General features: G+C 35.7%; 1 protein-coding gene across 16 annotated transcripts in view; it reads right to left on the bottom strand.

Moving 5' to 3' along the window:
- Positions 1-12,148: 12,148 nt before the first annotated feature.
- MIA2 (MIA SH3 domain ER export factor 2) overlaps positions 12,149-25,222 on the bottom strand; it is a 91,081-nt gene continuing 78,007 nt past the window's right edge. For all 16 annotated transcript variants that reach the window (XM_072838395.1, XM_072838396.1, XM_072838393.1 and 13 more), the window contains 4 exons: positions 17,836-17,958; positions 14,680-14,738; positions 13,788-14,022; positions 12,149-12,716 (listed from right to left, as the gene is read on the bottom strand). In XM_072838395.1, the coding sequence (XP_072694496.1) occupies positions 12,550-12,716; positions 13,788-14,022; positions 14,680-14,738; positions 17,836-17,958 (584 nt within the window). In that variant the 3' untranslated portion in view covers positions 12,149-12,549. The remainder of the gene's footprint in view (positions 12,717-13,787; positions 14,023-14,679; positions 14,739-17,835; positions 17,959-25,222) is intronic.

Raw genomic sequence — 25,222 nt, 5'->3', positions numbered from 1 at the left:
AGTTAGTGGCGTTGGGTCTTGGGGAAGGACAGTGTGCTTATGGCTAAATGCACAGATTCAGAAACTAACTGGCTGGGGGCTTGTGGCATGCATCAGATGGGATCTTTATGAAGTCAGTAACATAAAGTGGTGCTAAGGGAGTAACACACAAGCAGGGGTGAATAATATGCAAGCATCAAACTACATTGTATCAGTGCTTCCCAACCTTTATCATGTCCTGACACATACAGAAAATATTGTACAGCATACTAGTGTAAACCGGAAAAAACTGCAGGGGAAACATCATTGTTTTGTTTATTATATAATTGATGAGACAAAATTGCAGAGGATTGGGGGAAATACTAAATTTGTATAGAACTTTCAAATAAAATCTTGTTTTAACTGATAACCTCTCCAAACTTTTAATATTGCCACCAATGAGAAACACTCTACAAAAAGGTAATTTGCAAACTTTTTTTTTCACAACCATTCAAAAATTTATGCTGCTGAAATTATACTTTAATCTAACAGCTCTAGGGGAACCTGGGTGGCTCAATCGATTAAGCATCTGACTTGACTTTGGCTCAGGTCATGATCCCAGGGCCCTGCGTGCAGCTTGCTGGCTCAGTAAGGAAGCCTCTTCTCTTTCCCTCTGCTCTCCCCTGGCTTGCTTGCTTGCTCACTCTCTCTCTCAAATAAAAAAAAAAGTAAAAAAAGCTCTAAACATGGTAAATGTAAAGTTGAGATTTCTGATAATGTGAATTAATTTCAAATTCAAGTAATTTTTTTTCATTACAGTATTTCAAAAATAATGACAAAGCTCTAATTTGTAGTCTCCCACACGTAACCGTCCTGCTCGTTTAGCCACCCGGGAGCACAGATCAGCCACCAACAGACAGAAAGACCTGATTTATTTAAAAGCAATTGGAAGTCTGCAGGGAGCCCTCCTCCCGCCCCTTCGGCCCCAAGCCTCTCACAGTCAACCAGCTACATCCTGGACTTCACATCTAGGCTTCCTACCTGCTCCTTGGACACCTGGGACATTCTTCTCCCACAGCCTCATAGACACTCCTTGCCTATGATGGATAATGGCACCCCTGCATCTCACGGGCAAGTAGTTAGTGCCCGAGGCCACACCGTATCCAGGGCACACTGTCCTACCTGGCTCCACTCTAGTCCTGGCTCCAACCAGCCAGGGCTCCTAGCCACCCCAGAACTCAGCCCGAAAGGCATCACTCTGCCACAATATACGAGCTAACCTGAGCTGCTGGTTGTAAAAAGAAAATGGACGGTACATATGAATACATTTTCACTTGAATCACCCTACCGTCTGAAAAAACTTAAACATACAGAGCTGGGTATAATCTTAGTGGATATAAACAACAATTAAAATGAACTACAAACATCATTTTTAAAAATGTATATAACAGGATCTATGTGCTGTAATTCAGTACCTACTTCCACTCATCCATTTAAAAACTACAATAAGCTCTTAACCATTTGAAAATTTTTACATCATTCATTTTCCTCCTTAAACTGCTTATATTGTATCAGTTATCAATTTACTGCCTCAGCTCTGAACACACTGCTCATTATATATTCTCCGTTAACAGAACACCTTTATAGTCAGCACGCTGTTACATTTTCTTAGTAAGGCCATAGGAAGGGTTCCCAGGCAGGCCAGCGTAGGCAGCCTGAGGGTAGACACTTGCAGTGGGGTCTACCACAACCACAGGCCCAGACACAGTGCTTCTGTGGCCTTGCGGCTTTGGCTTGACCTTCCTTCAGCCCTCCTGACACGGAAACTAGAGCTGCTGCATGGCCCACATGCTTTGAAAGTCTCCTGCCTGCACTCACACCGGGGCTCCCACTGCCTGCCCTGAGCACCTGCATACTGCCCCTATGATCCTAAGGCTCAACCATGGGGTTGCCACTGCCCAGCCCACACAGTGGCTCTGAAGGCCTTTCATCCCCATCGCCCTGACTCCCACTGCACCCCGGTTGCTGTTTGCCTGCTTCCCACTTGCACCTATGGACGGCCAACGTCTCTGCCATCCCAGGGGCTGAACCGCCTCCTCCCAGCTTGTCCTACCATGAGGGCCCTCCCTCAGATCTAGGAGCCCATATAGTTTCCTTGTATCTTATAATTATTTTATCATAAAATTCTTTATATTAAATTTTCTGTTTAAAGTACTGTGTGGTCTGTCCCCTGATTTGACCCAGACTGCTATGTAATCTTTCCAACTATCCCAGAGCTTTTTATACAAATTCCCAGTGCTTTTTATACAAATATATCTTTGTTAATAAGTCTTTCACTGATTATTTTCTGCAACAAACATATAGACAATTGAAAATATCTAATTTTTTTATTTTAGAAAGCTGTGTTAAAATTTTTTCTCCTACATTTAGTTTTTAATGTGATAATTGATCAAAAATATATAACTTAAAATTAGTAGAAACTTATTATAAAATGTATTCCTTTTTTTTTTTTCTTAAGTAATCTCTAGGCCCAATGTGGGTCTTGAACTCACAACCCAAAGATCAAGAATTGTATGTCCTGCCAACTAAGTCAGCCAGGCACCCCAGAACTACATCTCTAAGTGAAATGAATGTAGCTGGGTCTTTTCTCTTTTTTCCCCAGTTATTGCATATTCCATGGATGGGTATTACTTGCTCCTGAAATGAGTCAGGTCCAACATCAATTCTATTACCTATTTTTCATTCTTATAAACACAAGGTTGAAACATCATTTTCCCATAAGTAGATGGGAAGACAAAGATTTTTGTTACAGCAATGGCACTCAATCTTTGAACTCCTAAGATCAAAAAAACACAGTGGAGTATCATCAAAAATTATTTTAGGGGTGAGTGGCTGGCTCAGTCTATAGAGCATGTGACTCTTGATCTCAGGGTCATGAGTTCAAGACCCATGTTGGATTAGAGCTCACTTAAAAAAAAAAAGAAACCTAAAAAATGTTTTTATTTAAAATATATATATATAAGTCATTCAGTTAAAAGAAATCATTAGAGTTATTTACTTTCTCAGCACTGAGACCAATATTTCAAATAGTCTCTTTGGAGTTCCAGAGGTTTATATATCCTAGTATGATGCATCATAGTAAGATTAGGACCACAATAAAGGTATGTGTTCCTTTTGTAACATGGGAGAAGTAATTGCAAAAGTGAGGGTAGGAAAGAGAATCTGCATCTTCTTCATAAGTTCACCTTTAAGAAGAATGGTTCTGGAAGAGAATACACACCAAAGGTAAAATTCTGGGAAGTTTCCCAAAGCATACCATTTGGAAATTCTTCACATACTCTGGGAGATGTACCCCACTTTGAAAACCACAGCTCTAGAGAACTAGTGCTTATGTGACGAAGAAATAAATACTAAGATGCTTATTTCCACATTATTTACAATGAAAAATCAGCAGCAACCTAAGTTCCATTAGTAACAGAATGCATTTAGTGCTCATATCCACATAGTGGGATAGTACACAGCAGTCAAAAAGAACTAGACTTACATTTATTAATATGGATGATCTCAAAATAATGCTGAGTGAAAAAAGCCAACAGCTAAAGGATGTATGTAATGATCCTATTGATGTACATTTTTTAAAGGCGGGAAAAATAAACCATCACATTGTACATAAATACGTTTAACTGGGAAAACAAAATGTTCACATCCTCTTCACAAGAGTGCTCACTTTGGGGCATGAGGGCAAGAACTGGTACGGACACGAGGGCAAATGCATCTGTGACATCTTTTTATTTCTCAGAAAAAAAAATATAGTCAATGTTAAGTTTGCTCTATCTAGGTAGTAAGTAAGAGTATTCTATTATCCTTTCCTGTATTTTAAAAATATAGTTTAAAATGTCAGTATGATCCAAGTTACTAATAAATGCATGTTTACAGACTGACTTGTTTCATGATCCTGGCTTGAGTCTAAAATGTGACTGAGGGAGGAGGATAGAATATTGCCTGTCATTCATTCATGGATGATTGTATCACAGTAAGCAGAAAGAGGCTCAAATATCTACTGAGAGTTTAAGACTAGGTTAATTGTAGGTAGGAAAGTTCTAAATAGTTATTTAATATCTTCGCTATCATATTTCAATTTAAAGTACTACTGTCATCAGAGTAATTCTTATCTAATACAGGCATTGTATAAAACACTTCAGCTACTTGGAGTGTAGCCAAGGATCCAGAAAGAAGTATAAAACCCTTATGGGGACAGTTTATTCCCTGCACTGATGCTTAACGGCATCACATCAGAAAAGCCACTTCTGCTTCCTTTCAGCTCACTTATTCTTACTTTCAGCATAATTCTAATAAGCCTGTTCATCTGGTTTCTCAACACAATAGATTAGACATGGAGGAAATGAGTGACTGTGAAAAAATAGAAGATTACACATCTGAAAAGAACATAATTAAATTAAGCCATTTGTGGAGAACTTGAAACAGTCAAATAGCCCTAAAACAAGCTTGAAATACGTGGCAGTGATAAATATTTGTCATGACCCTGAATCAATAGGAAAATGTTATCTTCAGAACATCTGTATTAGTTAATGGAACATTTAATACATTTTAGAAAGGTTTTCACACAAGATAGTTAAAAGTCTGTTTAAAAGAATGGACTTTAGGGGTGCCTGGGTGGCACAGTCAGTTGAGCATCCAAATCTTGGCTTCAGCTCAGGTCATGATCTCAGGGTCATGAAACTGAGCCCTGCTTTGGGCTCCAATCTCAGCATAGAGTCTCCTTGAAACACGCTCTCCCTGTCCCTCTACCCTTCCCCACTGAATGCTTTCTCTCTCTCAAATAAAACAAAATAAGAATAGGCTTTAATAAAAAATACTTACTTTACTGAAATTATCTGAGAAAACACTAAATAAATTAGCTAGGAAATATTATGACATGTACTTAATGATTAACCACTTCTCTTAGAAAGTACTCTATTTAATCCCATGGCAACCCTGTAATACCTTTCACTCCCATTTCACGTATGAACAAATGGAGGCACAGAAAGGTTAAGAATCTTGTCCAAGGTCATAAAATTTGTCAGTGGTAGAGCAATATTTGAACCCAGGTGACAGGATCCCTATATTATATGACTTTAATTCCATCACTCTTCAGTACTACAACTATAATAAATATTATTTGGTGAATAACACAGTTTTTCAACTTAGTTTTTCAAATATATAGATATTAAGTTTTAAGGTTCCATACTCCCATGTACCAGTATTCTTGCTGAATTTCTTGAATTGTGTTAACTGCCCTTGGTATATTTCAGCAAGTGTGTGTGTGTGTGTGTGTGTGTGTGTGTGTATCACCAATTCTACTGAATCACAAAGCAACAGAATAATTCATGCAGGAGGTATATGAATTTATGTCTAGCACATATAAAGTGTGTGTGCGTGTGTGTGTGTGAGAGAAAGAGAGAGAGAAGACACTGAAAATGTAAATGCACTATATAATCTATGTGTATAATTTTATTTCACTCTTGTTTTTAATAAGAAAAATTGTGGAGTTGGTATACGGTTAGCCTACCTACTAGCAAGAGACAGGCAGGATAACTATAAAAGCAGTCACTATACCTTGTAATTGTAATCATTTCTGGAAACTAAGAAGTCTCCTTACCTGGGAATTTATATATATATATATATATATATATATATAATTTTGGCCCTTTACAAACATTATCTCAGCCATGGTTGTGGACCCAAAAAATGTAGGAAATTTTTTAAAGGCTGGTTGATCAAGTTTTCTGTTAATACATTATTATTTGACTGATTCCATCATGTTTTCTACTAAATTAGTAAAATCAACAGATTATATTTGACATCTTGCAATCCAAGGATCATCAAATTAACAGATCTAAAATCTTCAGACTAATTTTTTTCAGATTAATGTTGTTAAAATCTCCATACTTCCAGAGTGATCTATAGATTCAATGCAATTCCCATTCAAAACTCCAATGGCATTTTCCATATAAATAGGGGGGAAAAATCCTAAAACTTCTATGGAACCACAAAAGATTCCAAATGGCCGAAGGAATCCTGAGAAAGAACAAAGCTGGAAGCATCACACTTTCTGACATCAAACTGTATTACCAAGCTATAATAACCAAATGAGTATGGCACTGGCATACAAATAACACATATTCCAATAGAATAGAGTAGCAAACCCATAAATAAACACATCCATATATAGTCAATTAATTAATTAATTTTCCACAAAGGCACCAAGAATATATAGTGGAGAAAGGACCTTCTCTTCAATAAATGGTGATGGGAAAACTGGATATTCACATGCAAACGAGTAAAACTAGACCTCTATCTTTTACCATGCATAAAAATCAACTCAAAATGGACTAAAGACTTGTACATAAACCTGAAATCATAAAACTTCTAGAAGAAAACACAGTAGAGATAAGCTCCTTGATACTGGTCCTGTAGTATTTTAGATTTGACACCAAAGCAAAGGCAACAAAAGTAAAAATAAGTAAAACTACATCAAACTAAAAAGCTTATGCACAGCAAAGGAAACCATCAACAAAATAAAAGGGCAACTTACAGGATGAGAGAAAATATTTGCAAACCACCTACCTAAGAAGGGGTTAATATACAAAATATACAAGGAACTCACACAACTCAACAGCAAAAACAACAACAACAACAACAACAAAAAAAAACCCAATTAAAAAATGGGCAGAGGATCTGAAGAGACATTTCTCCAAAGACATACAAGTGGCTAACAGATTAGTCCAACATCACTAATCATCAAGGAAATGCAAATCAAAACCACAATGAGATACCACCTCATACCTGTTAATCTACCTCAAAAGATAACAAATGCTGGTGAGGATAAAGATAATAGGAAAGTTGTACACTGTTGATGGGAATGTAAACTAGTACAGCTGCTATGGAAAAATAACATGAAAGTTCTCAAAAAATTAAAAGCAGAACTAGTATATGATCCAGCAACTCCCCCAGCAACTCCACTTCAAAGTATATATACAAAGGAGATAAAATCAGTAGCTTAAAAAGATACTTGCACTCCAATGTTCATTGCAACATTATTTACAAGACACTGTAATATGGAAACGAATACAATGGAATATTTTGCAGCCCTAAAAAAGAAGGAAATCTTCCCATTTGCCACAACTTAGATGAACCTGGAGGGCATCATGCTAAGTGAAATAAGTGGAAAACAGAAACAAAGTAGAATGGTCACAGGAACTAAGGCCAAAACAATCTCTGACATCTAAAAATGCTTCACATTTTTTTACATTTTTCACACAACGTAAGTTGGAAACCTTAAAAAAACAAAACCTAGCTTTCTAAGAAAAGAGGGGTAAGACTGTTCCTCTGGGTAAGACAGACCCTAATATTTATGCCTGCTCAGCCATCCATACAGAACCCTTCTCCTAGTAGAAAATGTATTCCATGTAATTCAGATGGGATTTATCCTGTCCAACCACAGGTGAGGGCTCCTGATCCCATGCCCCAGACACCAGGGACTGGTTTGTAAATGGGGCTTTACTCCAAGTCAGAAAAGTAAAAGCTGTCTCCAGGAATTTTGCTTGAAATTGCAAAATAAGGGCTTTCTTCCTTCCTGAGATTTTGAACACTAAATATACCATCCATGTTAATCTAGAGATTCTGCAACTACATGGACAGGTAATGTATATGGGAATGAAACTGACAGAGAAAAGTGGAGCTGAGAGATTAGAAGAGAGGGACGCCTGGGTGGCTCAGTGGTTGAGCATCTGCTTTTGGCTCAGGGCGTGATCCTGGAGTCCTGGGATTGAGTCTCACATTGGGCTCCTCACAGGGAGCCTGCTTCTCCCTCTGCCTATGTCTCTGCCTCTCTCTCTATCATGAATAAATAAATACAATATTAAAAATAAATAAAAATAAAATAAAATAACAGAAGATCAAAGTGGGGGGAAAATTATCCAACCAGGACCAAGAAGTATTCTTCCCTGAAAGGTCCAAGCCTATTGCCTGTCAGTCCAAAATAATACTTAGTTCATGATCTTGAACCTTGCCCTACTCCTTTAATTACCCTTCCAGATGGTGACAACAGCAACAACAGAGAACTTCAGCTTTATAAGTGGCAGACTAAGCACTTGCACTTACCTGCCCCGCAAAGCCCCACTGTGATAGACATAAGAGCCAAGAGACATAAACACCGTAATGCTAAAAAGAGCAAAAAAGGACACCAAGAAATGAAATTTCAAAATTTTTTGAAGGACAGAGGAACAGACTGGATTAGATTGGAGGATAAAGTAGGTCAAGAAAGCTATGGCCTAGAATCTGTTTCAGGAACTGGAAGTCAGTAGGCCTGATAGTCTGAAGCTGGGCTCAGAGCCAGTTATTATACAATGTATAGAACTGAGGGATGAGTGTGAAAATAGGGAGATGGATTGAAGGTCTGCTAGCAGAACTAAATGTTGGTGCCACCATTCCCCTGCCACAACCCCAAGCACAAGGCAGTGAGTGGGATTTGCCTCCAGCTAAAAGACTAGAGAGACAATTCCCTAAAGACCTTCAAGTGTTTGGAACACACAAAACTTCTAGTGTGAATGGTGATATCCTAGATGAAAGCCTTCTCATTCTGGTATCTGAAGGGCCTACACTCAATCAGCCAGCTCCGTAAGAGTCATCACACCAAAGCCTGCAAGTCACAGATTCTGTCTCCACCCCACCCTCCATCTCCCACCACCTACCCCCTCCCAAACACAAAGATTTCCCAGGAAGAAATCAAACAAGAAAACTATCCTTGTTACATAGAAAAAGATATAAGCTAGAATCAGCTAACCAGTTCATCTTCATTAAACATGAACTCAAGGCTGACCAAGCATGTAAGAAGAATAAGCCCAAGTGAAGCAAACAGAATTATTAAACCTAGAGAAAGCAGATCATTCAGAGAAACACTATTAGAAACCTCCAATTTACTATGGAGAAATTCAAGATTATCAGCACTATACAAAAAAGAACAAGATCTATGAAAATAGAATAAAATATAATAAAAAGTGCTCTCAAAGATTAATGATTGCTAAAAAAAAAAAAAAACTTTACGTGAACAAAATATAGTTGACAAAATTTTCCAGGGAAAAAGGGGCGGGGCGGGGGGGCAAGGTGAAAATCACGAGAGAAAAAGGAGAAAAGGAATTTACCAAAGAAAAAAATTTCCCAGTTTTAGGACATACATCTTCATAGTTTAAGTGCCTACCACAATGTGGGAGCCAGGAGTACCCCATCCTATCCCACCTTCAAGAGAGAAACTGCTGAGTACAGCCAGCTCCCAGTCTCTTGCTGCTGCACCGTCTGCATTCACGCCAAGACCAGGTTCTCCCTGGGGGTGCTCCCAGCCAAGGACAGAACATGTAAGGGTACTAGAGCAGAGCTATTCCTACCCAGTGAGGGACTCCTCTAACAGACAATCCTTGTCCTGGGAACTGCCGTGGCTGCAGTGCAGGCTCTTCCGGGACTGCACTGTACCGTAAATCTGCTCTGCCTACCCATTCTTCCTTCCTTCCCTCTCTCCTTTCCACAGATGTCAATCTGAATCACAATCTGAAGATTCTCTCTACCTAATTCTGAACTCTCTCCCCTTCATCTTTCATAGGTGTTCTCCCTCAATAAATCTCTTCAACATCTACTTCCACCTTGGGTTTTGCTTTTCAGAGGACCTGGACTAACCAGAAAGGAATGAAAACTCACATGATTTTTAGAATACAAAAGATAAAGAAAAAAAAACTTTAAAACTTTTTATAGGAAAAAATTAGGTGTCCAACAAAGAGAACAGAATCGAATCCCCTTCAGATTTCTCTAGAAACAATCGATGTAAAAATAAAAATGTATTGACATTAATTGCTATTGATGTTAAAAGAACAATATATATTCAAAATTCTGACCTAGAATTCTGTATCCATATAAACTAATACCAAAAAGGGAGTAGGGAGGCCTGGGTGGCTCAGTTGGCTAAGCATCCAACTCTTGGATCTCAGCTCAGGTCTTGATCTCAGGGTTGCAAGTTCAAGCCCCATGTTGGGCTCCATGCTGGGCATGAGCCTACTTTAAACAAACCAGCCAGTAGTCAGTTTGCAACAGGAGGACAAAGGACCCTAAGACTAAAGTGTTTCAGAGAAAAAAATAAATAATAATACGTCCAACAGAAAAAACATGAAGAAATTCTCTTTTAATTAAGACACAATAATGGCAAATAATATGAGGGAGAAAAAAAAGAAGTCACATTAAATAAGTGGGAGGGAGGACTGTACACCTGACAGAAGTATAAAATGTGTCATTACTAGAAAACAGGGAAAGAGAGTAGAGTAAGAAAAAAATCACTCAGTGACCTTGGTATTTAAGAATATTCTCTTGAGAGTGACCCAGAAATTATGATACTGGGATTCATAGAGACAGAAATGTAAATTTAGTATATAATTTGGCCAAATAGTGAACAATATTTAAATAATAATAATGATATAAATGCTACTGACTTTGAATTTTAGTTCAACTATGGACCAAGTATAGAAGATAGTTATGCTTGTAGGCATAATATTATTAGCAACCTTGAAAATATAACGTATAGCTAAAAGAAAACAGGATTTTGGCCAGAGTAGGGCACGTGGGGAGAGGAATAAAGGAAAAAAGTGATAACAAAGGTTTAAATATGTAAAAATTACAAAGGTAACAATAGCAAACTTTAAGCTGGATACGTATCAAACACAAGAGGAAAGGAAAATGAGGATAGCAATAGTATGTGTTAAGTCCTAATTTTTCATCTCAAGGAGTCAATACACAAATTGATAAATGTAATAAATCAAGTTGATAAATCAAGGATTAGAGGTATACCTTCTAAAATTCTAAAATTCTGGAATTTAATAGGGAAAAAGAGAAGAGACACTGACTAGAAAATATAATCGGGAATAAGAAATAGAGAAAATATGATTATTTGATTTATTTCCATTTGGTGTAGTTCTTTATAAAAGCAAAAAGTTTAAAGCTAAAAATGTTCATTTATTCTGGAATCCCAAAATATTTCAAACTATTCAGCCTATATCAAGTCTTTCTGTCCTTCACTGTGCTCTCATGGACTGTTGTTTCCTATGATTTTGCTTCCTTATTTCCTTACGTATCAAACACTCGGTCATGTTTGATTTGCCCTCTCCCTTCTTCTTTTTTCTGTCTTGAGTCAAAACAGGTCTCCTGCATCCTGGAGCAAACTGAAGTTTCACTTGACTGGAATGTACTGCATCACTATTCTGTTTTCTTCCTTTCACATTCCAAATTTCCAACTTTAAAAAAAGCTATTTCACCTAAAACCTGGCTTTTGGTAATGATGATTTTACAGTCCTCAATCTACATAATCCTCTCTCCAAGCAATTCACTTCATGAAGCCTTTCTGTTTATAGCATTTTTTCCTCAGGCAGAGGTAAGAATGGAGAGGGAGCAGAAATACCTCCAAGAAGTGTTCCAGAGAACATCTGGGGAAATGAAATGCTGGCATGAAGTGTTCCAATTACAAGTGCATGATTGCTTTGTTCAAGAATATTTAATCTTCTGTCTGTTGGCACTGAAGAGAAATTCCAAGTAAACAGCTAAAAACAACCAACTTCTCAACAGACGCACTGTAATACTTACTAGCTATACTTAATTATCTTTCCTTTCATAATCATATTAATGTGCAAGAAGACTAATGATAATAGAATACAAACTTGAGGAAACAGCTTAGGCTGAAGAAAACATTCTAAAGATATTGAGGCCAAATCCAGTATTCCTGTAGTAAATTTCAACAGTCCCCACTAAAAAACAGTAAATGTCTTGCAAATTAAGAGAAAAGCAAGCCAGAAAAGCTAGCGAATGAACTAAAAAAGATCGAAACTGAAAAATTACCATTTAAACAATATCCTGGTTTTCTTTAAAATCAATGTTGCAAATAAATAAATAAATAAATAAAATCAATGTTGCTTTTGATCATTCATCTCCACTTGCAAGAAAGAGGGCACACTCTTGGAAAGATAATCGAATGGGAAAAACCCAGATAAAGCTTTAGTTTTGAGCCTCAAAACTATTGGGAAAAGTAAAAAACTAACTAATGGAGACATATTTACAGAAAACTAGCTGATTTATTATTATCATCAATACCAAACAAGTCTTTAAGTCAATTAAAATTTATTTAATTATGCATAAAGTTACTTTCACATTTGTCTACAACCATAGTAGATACAGCTCTTGGCAAAAAGACACAGCCTTCGGAGTTTAAAACATCCCCAACTGCAAGATTACATATATAAAACTCCCATTGTTATTTATGTGATAGTGGATTTGTTAATCAAATTAAAATAATTATACTATCTACAATAAAATAAAATGGAAATAATTTACTCGTAAGATTCATATTTAAATCATCTTTATTTACAAAATACTATCCTGAGAATTATAATTCCATTAAGCTTCAATTTGAGCGAAAGTAGAATTACTTAAGTAACAGCAGTTACTTAAACTGAAAATGAGAGAGAAGTCAAAATTACTTTCGAAGAGAGATCAAAAATATTGTCAAGTTTCTTGTTGTGGTTCTGGATGTTCAGTAGTAGGTTCATTTGAAGGTGGTATCAACCCTGATGGGAACTCACTTCTACTTTCAGGATGTGGGGGTGGGGGAAAAAATCCAGCTCTTGGGGGAAGATAATGAGGAAAACCTCTCGGTGGATAGACATTTCTCACTGTTCAAAGAGATTGGTAAAAAACATTTTTTAACTTTAAGTACCTGTACTGCAGTTCTAACAAACGATTAGTTTATAACTTAGAGTACACCTATCTTTATATTCCAAAACTGACATCAGTATAATTACTTGATCAAACAAATGAATTTTTACAGCATAGAAAAAAAGCATACTCTCTTCAACTGCTTATGATTAAAGGGAATATCATTAATTTTAGACACAATTTTCATCCTATGAAAACCTAACATCTTAACACTTTTTAAAAAGGAGAATTATTCCAAAATATATGAGGTTTACTTTCTAAATTTTTCATGTAGTATAATTTTCACCAGACTTAAAATTCAGATCAGTAATTCCCAATTCTAATTTGGTATTATCCTAAGACATTTACAGGTTTATCAAAGACTACCTTGAAATTCCCCCAAATTCATTTTAATTCACCTTAAACTTTAAAATAGAGGAGAAATGAAGGAAGAGACACCACATCAGGCATATAATAGCTTTCTGCCTAGTGTTTGGTAACCATGTATTTATTCTACAGAAACATCTAGTTCTAAATGGCAAAATATAGCTAGAAAACAAAAAAATCATTCTTTTTTTCTTATGTGAGGCTATGAAAGAATTTCAATAAATTCAACAATTAGTCCAAACATGATAAACATAGTTCAGGTTTTAAAAAAGTAGGATTACATAGGAACTACTTATGAAAAAGTATTTTAAAAATACGTCAGCCAGTAGTTTTAATGCTAAAATATAAGCTGTAATTATTTTTATTAACTGATACAGTAACCAGTTTCCAATCAAATAAGATACAAATAATTTTGGTCCTAATGGAAGACTACTGCAAAAAGCCAATGATTTTCCCGATTACTGAAATACAGAAGTAATTCCATATCATTAGAATCAATAATGTGGAAGCCATATTATGGTCTACTAATGGCTGGCTGCCTTCCAATTTGTAACAGTAATGGTATATTCACAGCTAGAAAAACGTACAATATGAATAAGAAATAGAATTCTATCTTTGACTTACTCTATAAAACATATATTAAGTTTAAAAGAAAAACATACTTGCAAATGGAGGATGTGGTGGGCCAGGGAAATCCCTTGGTGGAAAATAATCTCGGGGAGCTCCATACATGCTTCCTGGAGGAGGCGGAGGAAAAGGAGGACCTCTTCTCATGAATGGGCCCCTTGTATCCATCGGAAACAATGGACCCCTGATTGGAGCGAGAGATGGAGGAACAAAGCCAGGGCCAGTTGCTTCACTTTCAGCAGGGAGAGATGAATCAGGCACATTTAAATTCTATAACAAATTGACATATGGTAGTCACTAAAACAACAGCAAAATTTGCAATAATCTTCCTGAAAATCTTAGGTCTAGAAGAAAGCACCTAGGCAGAAAGCAGTCTGTGACAGTCTTCATAGTCTCCTCAGAAAGATTCTGTTTTCTATGTCAGATGGATTTTTTTTCATCACAAATATTAACCCAAAAGAAAACAGCTTTAACCAAAACAAAGTAATATTCTGGCTAAAGATAAAACACAAAAATAATCCAAGAGTACCAAAATATACATTCTTTTCTCAAATATACACTGAAAAAAAAAGATGTTTATGTTTATATTTTCAATGCAAAATAAAGTGACCAAAAGCAAAAATTGTAAACATAGTAACAAAAATATCCTTTAAAACATTCAAATAAAAATTCGAGAGGGAAAACCCAAATTGTTTAACTTTAATAAACTAACTCAAGCCTCTAGTCTATAAATTGTACTTTATCACCAGAGTGTACAATCCAGAAAAGAAACAGCTATAATACTATGCAAGAAGTACATATACTGGTCAAAATGAGAGAAGCAGCTTTATATCAAAAACTAGATTGCTAGTGAAATTTCTATTCTAGTAAAGCAAGAGACTAGAAAGCTCCTGAATATGTTGATAAAATTCCACTTTCAATACTTACACCAAGGTCGTCTTTGCTATCATTTCTACTGGTTTCCACTTCTGAAGACATTGGCCCATCTAAACATGAAAGTTAAACCATAAAAAATACATGACTAGTCACTCCATTGTTAGAATATCTCCAGATCACAAAGGATTGCTGATATTTCCCCATCCCCCCTGTTGGCACATAAACCAGCCTGATAACCAGGATCCTGCATGACGGCCATAAGAACAGCTTTAATTCACTTGAAATGTTGGCACATTCAAAGTTCTGCAAAGGCCATGTGGCAGTGATTTCTGTTGCTTGTTCCTAGGCAACCCTGCTGCAAGAGTATCATAAGAGACTTCTGGAAGGTAGCATCCCTCTCCCTTTTCTTTCTTTCCTTCCTTTCTTTTCTCCCTCTCTCCCTTCTTCCCTCCTTCTTTTCCTCTTTTCATCCCACCTTCCTAATTCCTCCATCAGGTAACACAGAATAGCATATGAATTTAGCTGTTGTTCAAAATAAATGTTCCTGAGCTTTGTTATCATCAAGTGCTCACTCCATGAGAAGAAAAATTCAAACAACCCTCTCTCTGAGCACAACTACCTACCTTCACCTAGCCTTCTCATTTAGTTATTCTCCCTACACCTGTTCTTGTCACTGAAGCTTCCAGTCCTCTGGTCTCTCTTCATTTTCTTCAGTTTCCTCCTCCCTTCATTTCCTTCCCTAAAACTGGACTTCAGAGTCCATCACTGCATCCAATCATCAATGTCCTTACCTAATTGGCCATATTTCCACATGTGCCTGACAACACATCCTAGCCCTGTATTAATCCAACTCTCCATTTCCACTCTACCTATATCTGAGCCACTTAGCACGTCTGCGGGTAAAATAAACCACAGATTTGGGTAGACGGGACCATTCCAAGCTGACAGACTTCCAGCCTTACTTGCAGTTGCACAGTGACCAGCCTTCTTTCTGCATCTTCCAAACCACATTTCTCCTCAGCAATTTTAAATCTCCATTCTCTTCAAACCTACTACACCAGTCACTTAAGAACTTTAACTTTTTGTAATCAATTGTAAAACAATTGTAAACAAATAAATAAACTTACATTCCTATGATCCTTCCTCCTATTAAAAATGCTATTCTCTTCCCCTAGAACATTACTGCCATCATTTTGGTTCAACTAATTCTAGATCTTTAAATTCTCAGCTTATACACGCTCCAGGAAAAAATCTGACTATCCCACACTCAAAACCCCAATACCTCATCTTAATGAGTGCCCCATATGGTTCCATTACATTTTATACTCACTTTTATCACTATATAGTGCAATTGCACATATGTCTTCCAAGTTATAAGGATGCTGAGCTCCTATTCACCACTGAATTACGGCAACTACCATAATGCCTGTCATATGGTAAGCTTTCTATAGACATTTAGTGTATCAATGGATGGATCCTCTACCACCTCATTTTAATAATGTATAGGGATCAAGACCACAGCTCTGGAATCAGACAAACATGGATTCAAGTCCTGCCTCTACACTTGCTACCTGAGACACTGAGTACCTTTTTAAGCCTTGATTTCTTCATCTATAAAATGAGGATAATAATGTCCATTTCATAAGTTGACTGTGAAGATTAATAATTCACTTTCATTCAATAAACATTTACAAACACTAGTGCTAGTCAATGTGTTTCAATCAGATCTCTGATGATTCTCCTCCATGTAGCATACTGACAAACCAATAATGTATTACATTTAGACTTATACAGAACTTTTCTTTTTACAAAATACTTCAACACACATTAATTCATGTAACCTTCATAAGACTTTGTCAAATGGTTAACATCTTGGCTTTATAGCCATTATTCATCAATGATTTGTGCTGTTTCTTTTCTTCTTTTTACTTATGTTGTTCATCATTACTGGCACAGACCCCCACCACTCAACCAACCAATTTTTCAAATTCCCTCAAAAGCAGCTCAAATGCTGCCTCCTTCATGGAGTTTTCCCTGATCCTTCAACTAGATAACAGTTCTCTCTTTCCTGTTTTGTTGTTGTTGTTGTTGTTGTTGTTATTGTTCTCTCTGTGAACAGAGTATATTTTCTAATGGAACTCAACTACTCTGGTCATTATTAATTAAAGATATATATTTCTTTCTCCACATTTAATTATTATCTTCTGACAGGCAGAAACTATACCCTATTATAATTATATTCTCTGCCATGTCATGTAGGGCACCTTCTAAACAGTAAGCACTTAAAAATTATCTAAATAATTGGATATTGTTCAATAATAACAAAAAAGGACATGTAAAAAGTTTTAAATAGCATTAGTTTAAAAATAGATATTCAATAACATAGTTTCATTCCATTAAGCGTGAATTAATGGGAGAAAACAATTTCAAAATCCAAAGGTTAGAAAGAATTTAATTATAACTAATAACAGAAATCCAAGCCATAGATCTCCTTCTTCACTTATTATTCAAAAAAGATTTTCTAAAATAATAAATATTTCAACCAGATGATAATGCTCATCCCCTTGCAAATAATATATACCTTGTCCTGAGGAAACCTTTTACTAATAAATTTATTTTAATTTTCTACTTTCTTTTAATTTTTTTAATGTCACACACTTCTCACTGATACACTGGATACATATATTTCCCAATTTCAGTGAGTTTTGCTGTGAGGCACTTTAAGGAAAAGAGTGCTTGACTAATAGTAGGTTGCTCAGTAAATGTTAGTCAAATCTATCTGAATATGAAATGTTTAAATAAAGTACTTGATTAAACCAGCAACAAAACATGCACCTAAATTATTTTTCTGGTGGATTTTCACATATCCATTCACACTAGCTTAACTTCCCTAATTACTAAATAGGATGTATATAAGTGGACTGGAAAAATTAAAAAGTTAGTCATGGAACAGAGTAAAATCTGCCATCATAAATAAGTGTAGTAAACCCATTACAACAGTGCCCAAATCAACCATTAACACATCTGCAGATGCCACAGATACATACAATGTAACAAGAAACATAAAACTAGAAAGTTTTCAGGAAAGACTCTGTCTGGCCTTAAGAGCTACCAGAGATAACAGTTATTAGTCCTTTTTTCAGCTGCCAGTTCTTTAGTGTGCCACCATTATTAAAAATACATATACATACTCAAAGTATTTCTTACCCACTTTATCCAAAGATGGCATATTAAAACTTCTGAGTTCTGCTGGCCCAGATAGTCTACCAGAATTAGAATAAAATCTGTCTTGCCTTTGAAGAGGAAGAGCTGGATCAGGATATGGTTGGCCTAGAAAACAAGTTTTTAAAATATTTTCATTAGTATAAAAATAAATCAATTTTCCTTAAGTTTAATATATTGGACACAGACATTTCTCTTGCTTCCTAAAAAACTGACCCATATTCTTGGTAGACAATAGTAAATAATTTTAGGAAAACTATTTATTTACTAAAGGCAATAATTTTATCTTTGTAGTACACATAAGTATGATATGATACTCTGGATTTTCAAAGTTTCAATTCAATGAAGGAAATAAATATATCAACATAACAAAAACAATATTGAGAAGACAGCCACTTAGCAAAGAAAGAAAAAAAGAAATATGTTGGAAGCATATCAAGAAATGTGGCAGAAAAGACAATGATAAAAGAGTCACCAAAGCAGATAATATTCAGAGGTTATCAATGATCAAATTTGAGTAACTTCTATACTTTGGAATTTAGCACCCCTCCAAAACTAAAGGGAAAGATCCCTCACTCAACAGACGAACAGAAGGTTCACAATGCTCAGATTGAAGACACCTGGACAGACACAAATCTAGGCACAGACTCTGATTCAGGTGCTCCCACAGTCACCCTCCATTGTCCCCAGGGGTCACAAAAGTGTCATTCCTGGGTTCTTGTAGAACTCATCATTCTTGAAAAAATACAGGTAGTCGATCTCATCTTTTATGAGATCTGCCAGGTAATGGCAGATTTTGATAGATTAGGTATGAATACGCCCAACTCGAAATAAGAGGAAAGTCAGAGGGGACGGATTTATGTGACCCCTTCTTATCCATATATAGATATGGAAAAACAGCTGCAAATTGCCTTCCATGACTGCCCTAAGCAGTGGTTCATAACGTGAACTCCACACAACATTGGATATGCCATTCCTCATCTGACTCAGCCACATGGGACCTCATTTGACACACCTCTCCCACACAAAGGCAAGGAAACCACTCAGCATCAACCAGAGTTGATGGAGATAATTATATTTAATGAGTTCCCAAGAGCCAAAAAATGTGAATCGGGAGAGAAAGATCTGAATGGATAGTCGGGCTCATTTCCTCCCTCTTTCAGAATCTAAGCAAACAGATTCTGAAAGATTCTCTCAGTGGGTCTGAATTAGCCCAATAAAAGGAAAGGCCAATACGAACCACTGAGATCTAAACTGAGTTATCCCTTTCTATTTCAAACATGGGATTAATTAAATGGCAGAGTTGGACAAGAGGATAAAATGGAGAAACCTGAAAACTTCCCAACTCTTTTTAATCAAGTCTCAAGATACCATATCATAATTTTGCTTCTAAAATACATATACCCATGGTGCCCTCCACTGGCCAAAATAATTATTCCTTAAATCTACCAGGGCCTATTATATACATAGCACTAGTGATACAAAGTTGGTTTTGACACAGTGCATGCTTTTAAAGTCTAATGATGACAGTAATAAATACAATGTGACCAATGCCTTAATAAAGAGGTATACAAATTCTATGAGTGGCATGAGTGGTGGCCTACTGAATTCTGATTGGACAAATCACAAATGGTGGTGTTACAGAGGACATAAAGCTTGCCCTGAGAGAAAAGGAAGGCTGAACAAGCAAACGAGGGTATTCTGACCAAACTCAAATACATACATACATACATACATACACACACACACACACACACAATGTAGTAAGATAAAGCTATGTGGAAGACATATGACTAATGATACTGAAATACAGAAAATGAAGACAGTTCCTTGCTTGCTTATTTCATACCTTTATTTTCTACTTAGAAGAGATGATTAAAAAGAAAGAATAGGAGAAGGTAAAGGATCAGGGGAAAAATGAATAAAGGCTGTGAATATGTGTACACAGCAATAAGAGGCAGTTTCATAAACTAAAAATAAAACTCAATACGTTTGGGTTAAACAAAAATGTTGCTTATTTCTTTTCATTCCATAACAAATCTTAGACTGTTAATAGTTCCCTGAGTACCTATTTTAATAATTTTGGGTTCTATCCAATAACAGAAACAAAAGAGAATTATAAAGATGGTTAAAGAATTAGAATTTTTCTCAGGTCTAATAAAAATCTTAATTCACAACATGATGAAATAATTTATTCTAATAATTAAGCAATTTAAATGGAATGAAAAGCAAAATTCCAGAAAGTAAATGATAGCAGCATTGATACAGACAGGTTATGAGTCTGGAATAAAGAGACCAATGGTATAGGAAGAATGTCTAAGAAACATGTATGCAAATATAGACAAGATAAAGTGGTATTTCAAACTGAAGAACCAATAAACAATATCAAAATAACTGTCTATTCAATGGGACAAAAAAAACTATTCACACTAAACACTAAAATTGAAATAAAATCCAGGTCAAAAACTTAAAACTTTTAAGTTTTTAGAAGAAAATAGAGAATATCATTTTGATCTAGGAAAAAGTCTTAAGACAAATATAATATTTAAAAAACATATAGATTAACTTACCTATAACAAAATTTGAAACATAAATAACAATAACATGTATAATAACAAATCAAGAAAATATTTGCAAAAGACAGAAGATTAGTATACAAAATATATTAAGAACTCCCTTTGGGGCACTGGGTGGCACAGTCGGTTGAGCATTTAACTCTTGGTTTTGGCTCAGGTCGTGATCTCAGAGCCCCTTACTGGGCTCCATGCTCCATGAGGAGTCTGCTTGTCCCTCTCCCTCACCCTCTGCCTCCTATGCCACATTCTCTCTCTCTCTCTCTCTCTCTCTCTCTCTCATAAATAAATAAATAAATAAATAAATAAATAAATAAATAAATAAATAAAATCTTAAAAAGAATTTCTATTAAGGAAGAAACAAAATGGGTCAGGCAACTTAGAGCAAATAAATACAGATAATACAAATGACAAACATGAAAAGATACTTAAGCTCACTAATTAAAGAACTAAATATATAAATGAGATAAAAATTTTAATTCATATTGCTAGAAACAGTCAAAAAAGTTTTACATCAAGTACTAGAGAAATAACTACTCTCAGATACTTCATGCACAGCCAATCTTGAGGACAATGAGGCAATATCTATTAAACTAAAAATATGCTTATCCTATTACTCAGCAATTTCATTTCTTGGATTCATCTTTAAAGAAGACATTTGCAAGGGGTGTTAACTACAACACTGTTACTAATAGTGAAACACTGGACACTAACTGCTCATCAACAGACACTGGATAAATACATTGTGGTATATTTATATACAGAAATACTGAATAGCAAGGTAGTAAACTTTATATTAAAATGGAAAGAACTCAAGAACATAATGCTGATTTTAAAAAAACTCGATAGGGCAGCCTGGGTGGCTCAGTGGTTTAGCGCTGCCTTAGGCCCAGGGCCTGATCCTGGAGACCTGGAGACCTGGAATCGAGTCCCACATTGGGCTCCCTGCATGGAGCCTGCTTCTCCCTCTACCTGTGTCTCTACCTCTCTCCCTCTCTCTCTCTCTCTCTCTCTGCTTCTCATGAATAAATAAAATCTTTTTAAAAAATAAAAATAAATTAAAAAATAAAAAAACTTGATAAAACAGAAAAATAACTTATTTTTTAATAATATATGGATCTAAGTTTATACACACTGGACTCATGAGTAGTCACTTCTAGGGAAGAAGCACGGTAATGGTCCCAAGAAAGGAAACAGAATAAACTTCAACTAATTTATATAGTGTGCTATTTTTTCTTTTTATGTTTTATTTACACATTCTCTCTCTCTTTCTCTCTCTCTCTCTCTCTCTCTCACACACACACACACACACCCCTGAAGTAAATATTAACATGTAAATTCTGAGTTGTAATAAACAAGATTCTACTATATTATCTTTGTTGTTTCTTTTTCTGTAAAACAGGAATAACACTAAGTGTTAGAATGACTAATAAAAAGCACTTAACATAATAACTGGCACAATGTTAGGCACCCCAAAGTAACTATAAGATAAATTAAACTTTTCATGTTTATAAACTATATTAAAATATAATATTGACTGGTCTCATTCAAATTTATCTAGCTCTCTGCTGTTCTTCAATTGTTCAGAGAGGTGCTGAAGTCTTCAACTGTAACTGCGCTTAAGTTACTCCTTCCAGTTCTATCACTTTTTGCTTCATATATTTTGTAGCTCTGTCGCTTGCTGTACACACATTTAGGTTTGCTAAGTCTTCTTAATCCTTTTTTATCATTATGTTATGTTTTCTGTATCTAGTAATTTTCTTTTCTCTTAAGTTTACTGTATCTGATATTAATAATAGACATTCCTGTTTTCTTTTGATCAATGTTTACATAGTGTATTTTTTCCATCCTTTTACTTTCAACCTATCTAACTATAGTATTATATGTCAATGACTTCTTTACAAATAGTTGAGTCATGATTTGTTCTGTAATCCATTCTGCCAAACCAGTTTTTAACTATTAATGTTAGATAATTTATATTTAATGTAATTATTAATATGTTAGGGCTTATATCTGCCATTTTTTTGTTTTCTATTTGTTTCCTGCGTTTATTTTCCTTTTTTCTTTTTCCTGCTTTCTTATGGGTTACTTGGACAGTTTTCAGAATTCCATTTTATCTGATCTATAGTGTTTTTTAATATATCTCTTTAAACAGATTTTTTGGCAGTTGCTCTAAGTATTACATAATTTATCACAGTTTACTGTTGCCAAGATTCACCAATTCAAGTAAATTGTAGTTGACCTGGAACAGGACATCTCCCAGTAAGAAGTTGTTTTTTTTTAAACAATTTACCTTTCTTTTTTATTTTTAAGATTTTATTTATTTATTTGAAACACAGAGAACACAAATAGAGAGAAGGGTCAGAGGGAGAGGGAGAAGCAGACTCCCCACTGAGCAGGGACCCTCATGCAGGGCTCCGTCCCAAGACCCTGGGATTATAACCTGAGCTAAAGGCAGATGCTTAACTGACTGAGACCCAGGTGCCCCGCCAGCAGATTTTTAAAAACTGAAAAAGGTATGTTCATCAATTAAGTTCAGAAAACACTGCTATAGGAGGACGCCTGGGTGGCTTAGCGGCTAAGCACCTGCCTTTGGCTCAGGGCATAATCCTAGAGTCCCAGGATTGAGTCCCACATCAGGCCCCTGCATGGAGCCCGCTTCTCTCTCTGCCTGTGTCTCTGCCTCTCTCTTGTGTCTCTCATGAATAAATAAATTAAATCTTTAAAAAAAAATAGAAAACATTGCTATAAATATCTTTTGTTTTACTAACATTACATATAGTAATACGTTATTTGGTCTACCAACAAGACTGAAAATTATTGAGCAAATCTCAAACATTAATACCTGGCGACAATTTTATATCACTCAGCTAAATTTTAAATCACACAAATCACTCAGTTTGTCCTTCTCAGTGTATAAAAGGACAGATGTCCAAAGAGATAATAAGTTTCAAAAATAACACGAAAAGATTTTAAAAAGTAAAGACTGGAAACCAGATTTCTTTTTTTTTTCCTAAGATTTTGTTTTTAAGTAATCTCTACATCCAGCATGGAGCTCAAACTCATGACCCCGAGATTAAGAGTCACACACTCTACCAACTGAGCTAGCAAGGTGCTCTCCCCTTTTTTTTTTTTAAAGAAAGAAACCAGATTTCTTCACTGCCAGTCTAAATGCTTTTTTTACCTAAATCATTCTTGATTTACAGTATGTAACCTAAGCTGTAAGTATATAAAAGAATGTTAGAGTTCACACAGGCAACCCCTGTATTATCCTAAATAGATTAGGTATGTTATTTGGAGATACTTTCTAGAGAATGGATACATATCTCACCTATGAAGACATTAATTTAGAAGCTCACAATTTCGTAATTTTTTTAAAGATTTTATCTATTTATTTGAAAGAGAGAGAGAAATAGAGCATGAGTAGAGGAGAGAGGGAGAAGGAGGCTCCCTGCTAAGCAGGGAGCCCAACATGAGGCTCAATCCCAGGACCCTGGGATTATGACCTGAGCCAAAGGCAGACGTATAACTGACTGAGCCACCCAGGCGCCCATAGCTCACAATTTTGAATTTTTAGTTAGACTTAGAAAATAAAAGATACCAGGTTCCATTTCCAGTATGGCAGAGTGAGCTTCTAACAGACTGATTCTCCCACATATACAACTCCTAACAATTTACCCCCCAAAAAATACCTGAAGTATAGCTACAATAGAAAAAAGTATGGAGATTCCTAAAAAATTAAAAGTAGAACTATCATATGATGGAGCAATTCCACTTATGGGTATTTAGCCAAAGGAAACAACACAAAGAGTTTGCACCTCTATGTAAACTACAATGTTATTTATAATAGTCAAGATATGGAAACAACCTAAGAGCCATCAATGGATGAATAAGTAAAGCAAATGTGCTAACTACATGCTATGGAGTGTTATTCAGGCATTAAAAAAGGAGGAAATCCTGCCATTTGTGAGAACATGGATGGACCTTATGACATTATGCTAAGTGAAATAAGTTAGGCAGAGAAAGACAAATACTGTATTATCTCACTTATATATGGAATCTACAGAAACAAAAAACAAACTCTTAGAAAAGGAGACCAGATTTATGGTTACCAGAGGTAGGGGTAAGGAGAACTTAATGAAGATCATCAAAAGATACAAATTTCCAGTTATAAGATAAATAAGTGCTAAGGATATATGTATGACTATAACTAACACTGCTCTATGACACACAGCAGAGTTGTTAAGAGAGAGCCTAAGAATTCTCATTCCAAGGAAAATATAGATTTATTTTTTGGTACCTATATGAGATAATGGATGTTAACTGAATTTACTGTGGTAATCATTTCACAATATATAAAGCAACACCTTAAACTTATACAATGATGTTTATCATTTATAGCTCAATGAAACTGTAAAAACATCAGAAATTTAAAAATAATAAAATAAAATAACTACGTGAAGGCTTTGAAGCATGAACAAAAATAGGCAGATTTGGTTAAAGGGTGGGAACTTGGAAGAAGGTACCATTACAGGGTGAGTTTGCCGTTTCTTTTTCTTTTCTTTTCTTTTTTTTTTTTGAGAGAGAGCACAAGCTGGGAAGGGAGCGGGGAGGAGAGTGAGAAGCAGAATCCCTGCTGAGCAGACAGCCTGACACAGGGCTCAATCCCAGGACCCTGAGATCATGACCTGAGTTGAAGGCAGACACTTAACCAACTGAGCCACCCAGGTGCCCTAAGAGTTTTCGATTTTTTTATAGTTTAGCCTGAAGGCAGATCATAATCATGCTGTAGCACAGAG

The sequence above is a fragment of the Canis lupus genome, chromosome 9 (genome assembly GCF_048164855.1).
Source record: "Canis lupus baileyi chromosome 9, mCanLup2.hap1, whole genome shotgun sequence".
NCBI classification, from domain to species: Eukaryota; Metazoa; Chordata; class Mammalia; order Carnivora; family Canidae; genus Canis; species Canis lupus.
The sequence above is the reverse complement of the archived record's forward strand: the minus strand, read 5'-3'. Positions and strand labels throughout refer to the sequence as shown.